The sequence below is a fragment of the Lampetra fluviatilis genome, chromosome 5 (assembly GCF_964198595.1).
Source record: "Lampetra fluviatilis chromosome 5, kcLamFluv1.1, whole genome shotgun sequence".
Classification (NCBI taxonomy): Eukaryota; Metazoa; Chordata; class Hyperoartia; order Petromyzontiformes; family Petromyzontidae; genus Lampetra; species Lampetra fluviatilis.
Window position 1 is genome coordinate 9,685,728 of NC_136279.1, and position 15,712 is coordinate 9,701,439.

A 15,712-nucleotide genomic window follows, 5' to 3' on the forward strand; every position below is an offset into this window, starting at 1 on the left:
AATATTTTTATTTGTGAAAATTAAACTGCAGTACCCACAAACCGTCCATTTAATTCGTCCTCTATCATATGTCGTGTATAAATTGAGAAGCAATATGTGCGTAAATTCATACCGCTGTGGCGAGATGTTAACTACCTTCGCTGGGCTTTAAGATAATATTTGGTTTTGGTCCAGACCCTGACTCATGTAATTTTGGAGTTTGAGTGTCTCTCTCTGGATTTTTCTCCGTTCCTCCGGTTCTGCCTTCCACATGATCAGCCACTTCGTTGAGCTATTATTTGTGGCCCTGCCGTTTCTGAAAAAGATATATATCTCAGTGGGCCTCACCAGATAAAAAATAAAACATAATAGTTTTAAAGCCAGGATTGACTGCGCAACAGTTTTTGGACGTATCAAAAGGGAAGGTGTGGTTTGGACAATGTTAATTAATGCCTCCGCCCAAAGACATTTAACCGTCTCATACAATGGCATAGCGAAGTTGGCATGATCCCTGTGGGTGAAGGGAATGAAATGAGACCCTGTCCTGTTCGTAGCCCGGCGCTTGGGTCCCAAGGGCCACTGTGCAGTTCCACCGCTTGCACAATCGATAGTGGCACTTAATGTTTTGTCTTTGTACTTAGATGCAGTCACCACAGGGCGTAACTGCTGTCACGAGATCCTCTTATCTCAGGAATACGATCTTTAGCACACGTCAGTGCCATTCACACACGGTCACACACACACACGGTCACACACACACATGTTAACGTATTTGTGCAAATGAAGTGGCAGCAAGGATGTCTCGATTTAAAGCTTTCGTGACTGCAGGGATTCATCTTCTTGGTTCTTTCGGTAAAGTCACGTAGAAGGGAAATAATAAAATAAGAAAAATAAATATTCTTTATTTTATTATGTTTTATTTTTATTCTTTTATTATTTCCCTTCTACGTGACTTTACCGAAAGAACCAAGATAAGCAAAGATGTCCTTATGGGGAGAAAACAGGGTAATTGTGCCACTGAGCCTCTAGGAACCTCTGGCAGCCCTGGCTGCAAGGGGTGTGATCGTCAGGGCTTTAAGATGGTGTTTGGGTAATTTAAGGTATGTTACTGACATAATAATTATACAGGTCTCCATTATATATTCTGGGTATTGTATATTTATGGGTTTCATACAATTCACGTTATGGCAGTAATCAATGGTGATGCGACTTGGTATTTTTATGGAAACAAGTCGCCCTCACCAGTGTTCACGCTGGGTTCGGGATTGGTGAATCATAATCTTTATTCATCCTGCAGAAATCCGATGAGCTATGAAGCTCTTTTTCACAGATTTCCAGTCGGAGCGGGTCAGAAAGTTACAACAGGAAACAATACCAAACAAACGAATGGAGTGCAACGTTTTGAAAAGGTAAGTGGGTGGGTGGTCACGTTGTTTGCTCTGTGCAATGTTTGAGGATTGCGCTATGGCGATTGGCAATGTTTGAGAGAACAAACTTTGTTGAGAGGTTTCCTGTTAAGGCGGGCTTGTTATAGACACATGATAACTTTAGAGGTCGGTGCCGCCTCCTTGACACATCTCGTCAAACACTGCCTTCAACATTGTAGCGATCCCCTCTGCAGTCGAAGGCGTGACTCTCACTGCACTCCTAATGCTGTTTGTACTGCCATTCACTGTTCTGTACATATTTCCCAACTATGCAAGCTGGGGACCTGTATTAAATGAGTCATCATATTCCACCAACCCCATCTCCAATAAGATGGATCATTGTGCCACCACATGGTGGCAATAGAAAAGAACAATATTTCTAGTTATGAAACTTTTTTTGTGGTATTTTTCAAAAAAAATTGCAAATACTGACACATATGATATCAATGGAGCCAGAATGATTTTTAGTTCATGGGACAATAGTTGTTGATTAGCATGATTATGTCTCTGTGTGTGTTCTCTCTCTGCTTGTGTGTCTGTGTTTTGTCCTCTCAAATTTAGCAATCTTTGAAAGAACGTGATCAACCAGGTGGGGTGTTGGCTGTTGTGTTGGCCGACTGTCTGGTTGTGTTGCATTGTATTTCTGAATTTACTATGTTTTTTTCATTAATTCGTGCCTGATGGTGGTTGCTTGTGTTGCATTCGAAACGTCGTATTCTATTATTAATTCCTGCAGTCACGAAAGCTTCGAATCTAAATTTTAAAGAATAAATCAAATCAAATTTATTTTGTAAATGTTATTTTACTATTTTAAAATGTTAAAATTGTTCTTGTGGGTTTTTTGCTTATATAATTTCCAATTTATATTTCTATTATTTAAAAATTGTATTGTATTATATTTTCTTTTTTGTTTTCTATATACGTGACTTTACCGAAAGAACCAAGAATATGAATTCCTGCAGTCACGAAAATTTCCAGTCTAAATTTTATTTGTCACTAGTACAGCACACCACTGTTGGAGAGAAAATCCACAACATTTACATTCTGAGTACGACGTTTCACTAGTAATTCCAACTAGAATCATCAGGCGGGCAGGCATTTTGTGGAGAAATTCTCCTGCTTCGTTCCTTAGAGGGATAGATGTGATAACGACACTTGAGAGGCTTTCACGTGCAAAAAGGGGGAATTAATGACTGCGTATAAATTACCGTTTGGATTGCACATTATGCATGCACATTGTTCTTGGACCTCCTACCATTGACGTATAGGCATGCATTTAAACAATGTTTTATTTGATTATTCGCTTACAAGAAGCACTAAGCCTGTAGCTATCCGAAAGGTTAAACAAAATTTATTTATCTCAATTTCAATAGAATCTCTAATTATTCTTGGCCAGTAGTTTGCACAGAACTTCAATATTATCAAAATCACGCGTGTTCTGCCACTGCCAACAGTATTCGGGAGTATTTAATATTCATTTGGTGTTCCTTTAGTCTCATACTGATCATTCGTCCTGTCTGCCCAACATAGCATTTGCCACAAATGCAATTAATCTGGTACACACCTATTGATAGCTTCGGTAATACATCTTTCGTACCAGATATAAAATCTTGACTCAAAGCTTTCGTGACTGCAGGAGTTCATATTCTTTAGTAGTTATTTCGGTAAAGTCACGCAGAACAAAAAAAAATTACGTCGTAGTTTTTTGTAAAAAAAAATAGTTCTAAGTAACTTTACCGAAAGACCCAAAGAATACCAGGTATTTGTTTCTCTATTTTATGTACTGTGCCAAATCTGACTCGGATGTTTTGTTTTTCCAAAAATCGGGCTAGTTTATCAGTTACTCCCCCAATGTATGGTATTTTAATAGTTTGAATTACTTGGTCAGTTTCAACACTCGTGTCATTTGATTTGGCTTCGGCATTAAATGCCCTGTTGATTTGTGTATCATTGCAACCGTTCAATTGCAGCGCTTCTTTAACATGTTTAATTTCACTTCTCAGACTATCACCATCTGACACTTTCGTAGCACGATGATCATCTTGATGAAATGATTCCTGTGCGGGGCGATGGTGTGACTGCATTCAGATAGGCGTCAGTGTGCGGTTTTTTTTTTCGGTAAACGCTGTGTTATTTTACCAGATTTAATTGAAGCCAACTTTTCCGAATGATGGGAGTCTTTCTACTTCTATACCTTTGAAAAAAACCATGAACATTTATTACACATACATTAATTTTAAATGTCAACATTTTATTCTTACCATCAATCCTTACAATAATCACCAAAAATCAATTCTTCCAGTGTAAGAGTAAGAAAACTCAAAACACAACTGCATGCTAATTTCGTGAAGCTTGTTTTAAGTTAAATTCCTACCACGGTCCTGGTCGGACAGAATTGCATTAAATGCTCGCTACCATAGGTTTTTCAACCTCCTCAACCAAACCGAGGAGACTTTACAAAGATTAAAATTGTCTTCCTGCTCAAATCAGTGTTGGCCTATGCTCATCGCCATTGACAGCCTCGAGCCAGCTGGTGGAAATTCCACATTCCTCTGACAGGGACCAGTATCTGCATAGGGAAACCAGAGCCGACTTCAATTCAAGAGCAACTCACTAATTGTTTCCACCCTACAGAGGTGTTAATATATGGGTCCAATTAACCACGGAAGGGAATTCGCTACCTTTGGGTTTTGAGGTGTCGCTCGGTCACGCGATCAAACAGCCACAATCAGAACTGCATTGTAGTGAGCAAGTTTGTATAGTCATACAGTACTGTATAGCAAAAACAAAACGTATTTAAGACTAACACCAATGAATTAAATTGTAGAGGGGGAACACATGAATCAGGCACAGAGCTTGTTTTTTCTTCATGAAACCCTTAGCATTTCACAAACCCATAACCCTCTTTACAGATCCCCGGATGCATGTTCTCCCACAGCGGTCCATAAACCGTCAAACTGAGAACCCCTGAGTTACCCAACCGCCCATCATCTGTAACATTGCGCAAGCAGCCTTTAAAATCCGCTTCCCCTCACCAACCCTGTCTTAAGAGAGTGGTCCAAAGGCGCACGCTTATCACAGCTATTAGGCCTCGATAAAGAATGCATGGACAATGCCGGTGATGCCACCACACCACCACACCTTACCATTACTTCCTTCCGTCTGCCAGATTGTGGGAACACATGGGCCTGGGGATACCTCTGTATGATTTTAATGTCAAGGAAAATAGGCTTCGGCATTTTAGAGGCCACACTTTGAAAGTGATGGACACACACGTGGGCCTGTGTACAGCAATATCAAGGGAAGGGTCCAGCCCACGTAAAACTTTAACCTCGATGGCTACACCGGCAGTGATTCAGCGGGCTGCTGCAGAAAAGCATGGGCACGAATACACGAGCGTCTGTGAATGTGCACGCTGGAAAGACACACACGTGCATTTGTGAATGCACGAACACAAACGAACGTGCATTAGTGAACTAATAAGCACAAAGACACATGCGTTTGTGAACACACAAGTACAGACACACGTACACATCTTGGGGTACATGTGCAGGAACACTGACGGATCGCACGTGCACATACAAGTGTGTGCAGCATGCACACACACACACACAATAGCTTAGTGTGTTCGTAGCAGTGACTTAAATAGCTGGGAATGGGGTTTGGTCCTGGGTGATTAATCAGAAGGCAGGGTCTGGAGCTAGGGTGCATGAGGTTCAAGGGATGCAGGGGGTGATGACTGGACTTCTGTGCGGGATGAGCATCTTGGTGTCTATGTGCAAGGTGTGAGCAATAGAGAGCTGCTGCTGCAAGGTGTGTTGCTGCGGCCAAGGGGCCTTTTGTGAGCGATGTGTGGGTTTAGGCATTTGGGTGTACGTAGTGTATGGGGGGGATGTAGGGATATTGACTGTGGTGTGGAGCATCTATGTACATCTAGCTATGTGTTGTGTGAGTGTGCTTATACTGGTACAGTCTTTGCATGTCTCTGGGTATATGGTTTTAAGTGTCATGGCGCATGGTATGTGAGGCTCTGGGTTTACGAGTGTGTATATGGGTTGTATGTGTATCCATGTGTGCATGAATGTGTATGGGTTTATACGTGTAGCGATGTGTGTGTATATATATAGTGTGTAAATGCATGTGTATGTGTAAGGAACAGTGGGGGGAGCAGGCGAGGCAACTGCCTTTTGCACCCCTCCCCCCCCCCAGGTGAACCTCTGGTATATAGTTTGTGCAGCGGTGTATGGTCTGTGCGGTATACTAGTGTATATGATGTGTCCATGTTTGTGCACCGAATTCTTACATGGTACATGTGAATGTGGTTTGTGCATATATCTGTATATATGTATGTCAATATGAAATTTTGATCGTGTACTTCTGGATGCTATACAGAAGCAGACAATGCCGAGCCTTGAACTTGCTTATTCCGACTGATGAAGGTAGTATCGTGTAGTAAGGTGTTACAACCCACTGGCAAAACTAGATAAGCACATTTCGATTTAAAGCTTTCGTGACTGCAGGGATTCATCTTCTTGGTTTTTTCGGTAAAGTCACGTAGAAGGGAAGTAATAAAATAATAAAAATAAAACATAATAAAATGAAACAATTCTCACGACGTTTCGGCCACAACGCAAGCAGCCGTCCTCAGGTGAAGACGGCTGCTTGCGTTGTGGCCGAAACGTCGTGAGAATTGTTTCATTTTATTATGTTTTATTTTTATTATTTTATTACTTCCCTTCTACGTGACTTTACCGAAAAAACCAAGAAGATAGATAAGCACAACCGAGACCAGCAGTTCATGCTTCTGTAGCACATAGCACGCTGTATAATTTATCTAATTCCGCATCTACATCGGCTTTCATGTATAGTACAAATACACACATACGTAGTATGATGTAACAATGTGAATAGTTTCATGGTGCATGTGTGTATGCATTTGTGCATTTATCTGCGCGCAGGATATGGATATAGTTAGGCATTTTGAAAATGCAATGATTCATATATTAAGATTTTTAAACTCACGCTGCATGTATCGAACCGTGCATATAAGAATCTATTATTTACGATTTGGACAAATTATGTGCTAGGCTAATGGAGTGTGCAAGACTGTACAGACAAGATGGAATAAATGAGAAAAAATGAAAATAAGATGGTAAAAATAACATAGAATCGATTCTTGAATCGAATCCCACCCCGAATCGTGACAATTATGAATTACTGGAGGATGTATCTTTGTATATGGCGTCTGTCTGTTGTGTATCTACGTGTATACAGTGTCTATTTATGTAATTATATTATATGGTGTGTACATGATTTATCTACGTGTACATCTGTGTGTGAACGTGTGAATTTGGTGTATGTGCATATGTGTATCTCATACGTGTCAACCCATACGGTTTACCCGAATTCTTGTACAGGGGGCGTTTTCAGGCCCATATGGCGTGCAGCCGTTTCAATATGGGCAAACATGTTTTTGTCTATTAGTTTGTGTTTCTCCCTTGTGATGAGACTTTGTAGAATGAACATTGATACTTATAAGGGCAAGGGGTGATCAATCAAGTCTGAATTGGTCTGAAATAAGGCAGGTACTCATAAGGGGTTGACAGGTATGGACTATCTACAGCATATGTACATAAAGTGTGTGTGGATATGTTTGTATATGTATGTGTATTAATGCATGAATCGATATTTGTATGCATGTGGAGAGCGGTAGTGTAGTGATTAGCGCACTGCGCTACGAGTTCGATTCCCGCTCGTGGCCAACACCAGTGATGATGATCTGAACAGGTCCTGGGCCTCCCCTAGGTGGATCACTCAAATGAGTACCTGGTGCGGTGTGTAAAAACATTGCCACTGGGGAGACAAAAGCGGTCAGGCGTGGTGTTAGCCACGCACCCCCTCGTGTACTGTGCTGGCCTTCATAGGTGCTGTTAAGGTTACACAGGGGATCTTTGTCTTTGTATGTCTTTGTATGTATGTGTGTATATTGTCTGTGTTACGTGTGTATCATGTATGTGGATATGGTGTGTGTGTGTATATGTTGCACGTATATGGTGTATGCATGTGTGTGTATAAAGTGTATGTGTGTGTATATCGTGTGTGTGTGTTTGTGTGCAGAGCGGGGGCTGTTCTAGGGCTGCACGGGCGGAGCGAGGCGGCTGACGAAGCCGATGATTCTCTGAGATGCCGAGCGTAGCACCGCCGGGCACGACGGGTTCGCTGTTGCAGACTCCACCGCCATCCGCAGCTCAGAAAACAACACGCTGCATACACACACACACACGCGCGGAAACATGGCAAACACAGTCACGCCACGGCGTTGGGTACACACGCATGGTAACACGATACACTTAGTAACGCTGCACGCTGGGTAAGCACACAATACACACGAAATACAATACATGCGGTAACACAATACATGTGAAGGGTTCCAAGACTGATTGATATTTCATTCGCCTTTTGACGTTAGCCGTGGCCAGAAAGTAAAATAAGATCGACGGGCTCATTGCGCAGCGCACTAACCACTGTGCCACCAGATGTTGACACCAGTGGCCCCACAGCATGACACAGTACCATATGATGAGACAACACAAAATAACAAAACACATTGCTACATGTAAAAAACAACAACATCCATGTTAACACCAAATATTTGATCAAGTGATAAAAACCATTATGCACAATAATCAAACACAAAATAAAAACAACACCATTACGCACGTGGTAATGCATCACACAAGACAATACACAACAACACACACTGCATAACGCACGTAACTTGGGGCACAAGGCCTGGGGCAAACAACCACGCACACTGCAAAACAATGCACAATGTAACTTCATACTCTGCACACACACAACCCCTCTCTCTTCACTGCTGCTGCCGCCCTCCCCCCACACAGTCACACTTTCTCTCGCGTTCCCCCTCTCATACCGGCAGTACGGGTTGCGCCGGGAAGCGTATCGCAGGGTCAGGAAGCGGTAGTAGAAGAAGGGCAGGAACAGGCTGCAGTGGCCGCTGCACCCGGAAACACAAAGATGTGGCTCCATTAGAATGTGCGCAGCACCATTATAAAGCACACAGCGCCGGCAGAGCTGCCTAGATGTTTTTTTATGTTGGTAAAGTGCCAAAAGGTATGCACACAGGTCAGCCGAAAATCACCACCCACATTCCTCAGAACCTCTCTCTAAATTCTCTTGTCAGTCATTACGTGGTGGCCGACGATGAGGCTGAGCGAACTTCTAAGTCGTCTTTTATGACGTCAATCTGAGTTATTTCAATAAGGAGCACAAATGGTTTTACGAGTCGTTTTTCTGAACGATATTTCAGCTTTAAATAATACCACCAAACTCTGCAGAAAATCACCCAGCATAGCACGCCAGGGCACCGGTATTAGGCCCCCACAGCAGTTTTATGTAGTGTTATGATTTCGAGTCACAATTAAATTCAATAATTTATATTTTTAGATCGTGAATGTAGTGCCATGAGTGCTGGAGGGGTAACACGCATTAATTCATCATCAGCCATGATCTAGCAAATGATGGATTTATGGCCCATTCCCTCATGACCTTGTGATTCCATTATTCATCTCGCTCTTGTGCATGAGCTGATCTCGCCATTCCATTTCCGCTGCCACTCTCTCATTAGCCTTGACTAACAGCCACTGTTCCTTCTAGAGACATATCCCGTCCAAGCACACTATATTTTCAAGAGTGAATATTTTTTACTTAGGAATGTAATGATGTATCAATTCATTTGATTAATTAAAATCGATTCCTACGCTTACAATACATGCAACAAATCGTGAAGATTTGGATTCACATATGGACATTACCAACATTTCGGACATAAATTTAATTGTACATTAGTATAATCACAGTGGATTATTATTGGGCAGGATTTGTCAACTAATTACAACAATAATTCATACACAAATAATTTTTCCACCTTTCTTGATATTGGAGAAATTGTTATAAAGTACCGCATTGTCAGATGTACTCCGATGAACTGACTTTTTCATTCATGATGGAATGGTAATGGTGCATTCAGTTTTGTGTTTTGGTCAAACCACTACTTTACTCCACAAATAATCCATATTTTCTAAAACTATAGATAACTACCTGAAGAATTACATCACCATATGTATAATTAGGATGATTCTGAAATTTTGGAATATGAATTTGCCCAATTTGTGGAACTGCCCATATGTTACATTTAATTTGTTCATGAAGACACTGCACCTACTAAGAAACCTAAACGGACTGCAATGGTAAAAACAATTGAATAAAATCGTGACCCCCAAATCATAATTCATCAAATTGCAGGGGCGGGAAGAGCAGTGAATTGTTCGATACTTCATCATGGGACCTCCTTTGCCAGTATCAAAATATGAGAATAGGTTTCCCTCTTTTTTCTGGCAACAAACAGGTGTTAAGATGTTAAAACACCAAACTGAAACCTTTTACAAGGAATCATGTTTGCATTAATCTTAATTTGAAGCTTTCGTGACTGCAGGAATCCATACTCTTATGTTGCGCCCGAAACGTCGTGATTGATTTTATTTTATACCTACGTGACTTTACCGAAAGAACCAAAGAGTATGTCTGCATTAACCACAATACTTGTCAGAATGTTTGCATTCTCCCATATCAAGAAAGGTGTGGTCAGAATGTTTGCATTCTAACCACAAGTATTGTGGTTAATGCAGACATGATTCCTTGTAAAAGGTTTCAGTTTGGTGTTTTAACACCTGTTTGTTGCCAGAACAAAGGGGAAAACCTATTCTCATTGTTCGATGCTCTTTTACAATAATAACCGCAGCCCCCCTCCCCACTACCTGAAGAGCATAAGCAGCGTGGCAGGCATGAGGAAGATTTCATTGCACGCCACCAGCTTCAGGATGTTCTGCTGCTGCGCAGACACCCGTGTCAGGAAGGAGCGAACAAGCGGCATCGAGCCAGGGCCCAGGATCTGTGAGGGGACACAGAAAGACACGTGGGGACCCGCGGACACACGGGAATAAGCGAGGTCATTAGAGGACACGTATGCAAGGATATGTGTGGACATACAGGTGGGACACACAGGATTTACGGTCAATCACAGACTCAAGGGATGACAAAACACCGGAACACAGGGAAATGGAGACAAGGACACAAACACACGGGGGAGGAGATGTGTTATCATAAAGGTGTGATCAGATTCAGGTGCATGTAGAGGCGTATACACATATTCACCAGTTTAGACATATGTGGATGTTTGTAGGTGTGTGTGTGTACGAGTGTTCAGGTGTGTGCATGTGTGTAGGTATTCATGCGTGTGCGTAGGTGCGTGTGGTGTGTGCACAGGCATGTGCATCCGTGTCCAGGTTTAGGCGAATGCTCACGTTAAGCACTTTAAAGCTGTGCGCCGTTGCGTGCAGCAGCGAAAACAGGAATACGGGAAGCAAACTCACTGCAGCGCCGTCAAGGAATATCGTCAACAACACGACCAACATTATCAGCAACATTGTCAAGATAGCCACAATTACTACCACCAGGTCTATCACCATCGCCAACATCACCAGCACCACATGCCGACATCCCTTCAGTGTATGCATGGCCACCGCTAGACCTAGGGTTGGACTAGATTTATTGTAAGGGTGAAGCTGAGGTTATGGTTTGTGCAAGGTCAAGGAAAAGATTGTGGGTTGATAGGTGCAGTGTTAGAGTGCTAAGGTAGACCATGTCAGTGTTAAGGTTTGCCTATGTGTTGGCATCAGGGTATGGAGTATGGCCGATTCGTGAAAACCTTTAATAGATTTTGGTGGATGTTGATGTTAAAGTGAGTGTTAATGAGTCAAGACTTGGCTTCAGGATATTTGTGATGCGACACAATAATATTCACATAAGGATATGATATAGTGCCCTATAGGGCGCGGCTTATAGGGCGCTATATGAAAAACATATCATCAGTTTAAGAGGTCGTGTTATCATTGGGGGTAGCGTTAAGAGTTGGGGCCAGCGATGGGTTGAGAATACTGGCGATAGGTTGAGTTAGTGGTCATGTTCGGGTTACTGTTAGGATTAGATATTTGGGACTAGGTCAAGGATACTTGTCATGGGCCATGTTAGTGTTCGGGTTACGATTGAGATTAGGCACTATGACTGGCTCAAGGATACTGGTGATGGGCTGGGCGTTGACAAAGATGAGCGAGTATAGCAGGTAGTGGCACGAATCCTCAAGCAGCGCCTGGCTTAGAAAGACGCGGCTCAGTGACGGGTGTGGCAGCCGCTGATGTAGGCGCAGTGCGCTTGTGAGCGCCGAGAAGAGCAGCGCTCGCTGGAACCATGCACTCGCCTGGCCCGTCCTAGAGAACGCACGCATTCAGGTACGCACACGTGAGTACACAATAAGGAAACATAGGCAAGTACATGGATGCATTGACACATGTCGGTACACGCACAGATATGAACATTTGAGTTCACACACGAGTATGCACATGTGGATGCCTAAACCGGTCCCAGCCACCCGGGGATGGTTGAGATTCGTTGGCTCTGCTCTGGCTTTCACGGCTGTCCTAAGGTTTTTTTTTTATTGCTGCTGTGCCCCTGATGCTTCTTCCGAGGCTGTGCCGTGGGGTGTTAATCTCTTCTAGCTGTTAAGTTTCTATGTTGTGAGCTCCCTATCTACCTAATGTATCAAATTTTTTACTGACGTAAAGCGTCTTGAGATGCAATTTCATTTAGAAGCTATGAACATTTAATTTGTCGATGTTGTTGAACATAGACATACTGGACACATGGGCTCGCACACTCGGGTACACTTGTGGGTACACACACTGGTGTGCATTTATGAGTTCCCCTAACGGTATGCACATGTGAGTAGACATACTGGAAAACATGGAAATTCAGAGGCAAGTACATATTTGAGTAAACACGAAGATATGCCAAATGTGAATACACAAACCTGAATATATATACGAGTACACTTCCCCCAAACTACAAGTTTACAGGCTTCCCATACTCACCCTAGCAGAGGGATGAAGAAGAGGATGGACGACACGACGGTGGACAACCTGGATACCCACATGGCTGACTCTACCTTGTTTGCCAGTAGGAATTGCTGGGAAGGCAGAGATGGGCAGGGAGGAACATAGACAAATAGGAGAGGACGATCATTTAATTACAATCTCAATTACACACCACTATCATCATCAACACCACCATTACCAATATTTAAAATGCAAGCACTGCCATCAGGAACACCATGAGTTACATTGCCATCATCACCACCACCGTCATCGTTACCGCAATCATCACTACCACTGCAACCACTTACATCAGTAGCATCATTTTGAATTGTATTGCGATCATTATCACCAGAATCAATACCAATATCAGTACCAACATTGTCCTAACAAGCACCAGCATTGTGGAACGGTGTATTGCAAGTGAGGCATTATTATTAAGGAAGGTCCTAGTAATTACCATGGTAAGTGTGATGCGTGTAAGTGTCATTGCATATAGATCTTGGCACATAGCCCATCAATGCCTGCAACTGGGAACCAAGACAGTCCTGCATACACCCTGTACTGCTGAGTAGGGATGGTTGACATTGGGGTCCCCTAGGCTTGACTGTTGTCGGGTAATGTAATAGTTGAGTTTCAATGTGATGAAAGATGCTTTGAGGTCCTGAGCATTTAAGAATCATAATCAGAATATGTATTTATACTGGAGGAATCTGATGAGCTATAAATAGCTATTTCACGGATGTCCAATAGGCCAGTAGGGGCATGTCAGAACGTTACAACAGCAAACAATACAAAAACACGATACGAGTGCAAAGTATAGGTAAAGTAAACAATTCACAAAAAAGTATACAAATAAAACAACAATTTTTTAAAAATCTAACCAGGTAAAGCCCACTGAGCAATTAACTTATTTTTCTAGAAGCAACCTAGCCACAAATGATATCCCTATAAATACAAATCATTATCCATTACCCCCTAGTTGTCCATCGCCGTGTGGATGACATAGACACGTGGAGGGGGAGACACTCACAGCCACGGTTGGTGCCGCTGCTGCTGCTCCTCCTCCTCCACCTGCTTCTGCTCCTCCTCCACCTGCTCCTGCTCCACCAGGAGGGCCCTCGGTGTGATCGCCCCCGGCGTTCCTGGTGTCTTCTGTCTCCGCCATGTTAATTTGGTTCACCTGCACACAAAAGACAAAACCCCCCCCCACCCCCGTATAGCCTTAACAGACTGTTTGGGCAAGTGCTGTTGCGAGCACCTATGAAGGCCGGCACGGAACACGAGGCGGTGGGTGGCCAGCACTACGCCGGCCACCTTCGTCTCCCCAGTGGCGATGTTTACTACACACCGCTACCAGGTATTATTTGAGGTTGAGTCGACCTAGGGGAGGCCCAGGACCGGTTCAGATAATCGTCACTGGGTGTTGGTTCGCTGGGTTTGGAGCGCAGCGCGCTACTCAACCGCTCACCTGCACACACAACACACTCACGAAGACAAATATTCTGCATGCAACCTTGGGGCAAGCGTTGTTCGTGAGCACACCGTACTAGGCATTAAAGGCCGAGTTGACCTTTGGGAGGTCTAGGACGAGTTCAGATCATCACCACTGATGATGGTCGTGGCCGGGAATCAAACTCAGCTGGCAAGTTTGCAGTGCAGTGCACTAACCACAACACTACCGCACACAGGCGTTAAACCAAATTTACCACACCGCGTCATATCTCAGATCAGAAGGGTTGAGCTGAGACAATAGGCTGCAGGGTTTAGTGGTGGGAAGCAGATGGCAGTGCAGAATACTCAATTGTTTCACTGTACTTAGCCCCAATTTCTATGCTTCCTGCCTTCAACCCGCACTGTCCAGCGGCCCCAATCCACAACAAAAAAGGTTGTGGGTGTAACATTGAATTAAACGTGCATAATTTTTTTTTACAGTCTTCTGTTAAGTCACAGAACCATAGCTTTCACAATATTAAAGATGAGAGATCTATACATGACCGACCAGATGGCTTGATCTCGAGTGAGCGGCTCGCAATCATCGCAAGGCTGAAAAGTTCAAATCCTGGCTGGAGGATGGCTCAGTCCATCATCTCTCCCGGGGTCGATAAATGAGTAACACTGTTTTCGGTAAGTAAGCAGTGGTTGTCCTATTAAAGGATAAAAACTCGCCCCGGCCATAGCAATCTGGAACTTTCACGACGGCTCAGGGCTGTAAACCGTCTCAATTTGACACGAAAATCATTGCGATTGACCGCATCCATAGACCTCTACATGTCAATAATACTGCCTAAAAAAAGAAAAGTATAACAGACGACGTTTCGGGTAATGTCCCTTCATCTGTGCATGGCTCCGTCTGGATATTTAAATCCCCGACGTGGGCTCTGGTTCTCCCGAGGCCTTCACATTCAATGGATTTCAAAAGGATAAAGCCCCAAAAAAGAAAAACATCGCATCACCAGCCAGCACTGGCAATTAAACACATCCAAAACAGAAACCACGCGACTATGCGAATTACATATAAACCCATTCTGCGGTGTCTGTAACGATGTTTTGTTTATAAGCCAACACAGAGAGAGACGGGGGGGGGGGGGGTCTTTCCTAGAAACCGCAACCGGAGGCCTGCCGCAGGCCTCGGGCCGAGTGGACGGGGGTGGCCGTGGGGAAGGATGACCGAGCAACTTGCAAACCCTCACTTCAAACCACACAATCACAATTATTATTAATAAAACAAACTCTCTCTCACCAGACGGAGGCGATTACCGACCAAATAAATCTCTCGCACGCACAAAGCAACGCTACACAGCTTAAATAACCATGCAGTGTTCTTGGTTATTTCGGCAAAGTCACGTAAAAGGGAAATAATAAAATAGATATTTTCATTGGTTTATATTTTTATTATTTTATTACTTCCCTTCTACGTGACTTTACCGAAAGAACCAAGAAGATAAATGCAGTCACGAAAGCTTTAAATCAAAATGTAATCTCGCAGTGTTTGTATGTTCGTCTCGTGGTGGCTAGGCGTCAGAGGGCCCACGAGGGCCTCATGGGGCCACTGCCACCGCCGCATTGAAGTCGCCCACTGGGAAGGGGCTCGAAACGTCGGACACGAACGGCACCGACGGAGAGAGAAGAATCTCACCGGCCTCCTCGGAGTTTCTCTCCGAGAGCTGCTGCTGCTGCGGACGAGGAGTAGGAGGGTGGCGATGTCGATGTGTGGAGGGGGGGGAGGAGGGCCACGCTTTGACGGACGTCAGGGGGCGCTCTTGGGGCGGCCTCCAACCCACCGGGAGAATCGATTAA

The 15,712-nt window shown here is 43.6% G+C and overlaps 1 protein-coding gene across 1 annotated transcript; it reads right to left on the reverse strand.

The window, feature by feature from the left end:
* Nucleotides 1-6,121: 6,121 nt before the first annotated feature.
* TMEM33 (transmembrane protein 33) lies at nucleotides 6,122-15,662 on the reverse strand. The gene is made up of 8 exons (XM_078856709.1): nucleotides 15,552-15,662; nucleotides 13,446-13,595; nucleotides 12,413-12,507; nucleotides 11,565-11,752; nucleotides 10,790-10,857; nucleotides 10,244-10,377; nucleotides 8,341-8,424; nucleotides 6,122-7,669 (listed from the first exon to the last, which is right to left on the reverse strand). Exons 2-8 carry the CDS (start codon nucleotides 13,578-13,580, stop codon nucleotides 7,537-7,539), a joined length of 837 nt encoding a protein of 278 aa, XP_078712835.1. The 5' UTR covers nucleotides 13,581-13,595; nucleotides 15,552-15,662; the 3' UTR covers nucleotides 6,122-7,536.
* Nucleotides 15,663-15,712: the final 50 nt, after the last annotated feature.

Coding starts and splice junctions, on each gene's coding strand:
- TMEM33 (XM_078856709.1), bottom strand. CDS start 13,580: ATGGCGGAGACAGAAGACACCAGGAACGCCGGGGGCGATCACACCGAG. Junction 12,508..13,445: donor CAGCGGCACCAACCGTGGCT/GTGAGTGTCTCC, acceptor CTGCCTTCCCAG/CAATTCCTACTGGCAAACAA. Junction 11,753..12,412: donor TTCTTCATCCCTCTGCTAGG/GTGAGTATGGGA, acceptor TGCGTTCTCTAG/GACGGGCCAGGCGAGTGCAT.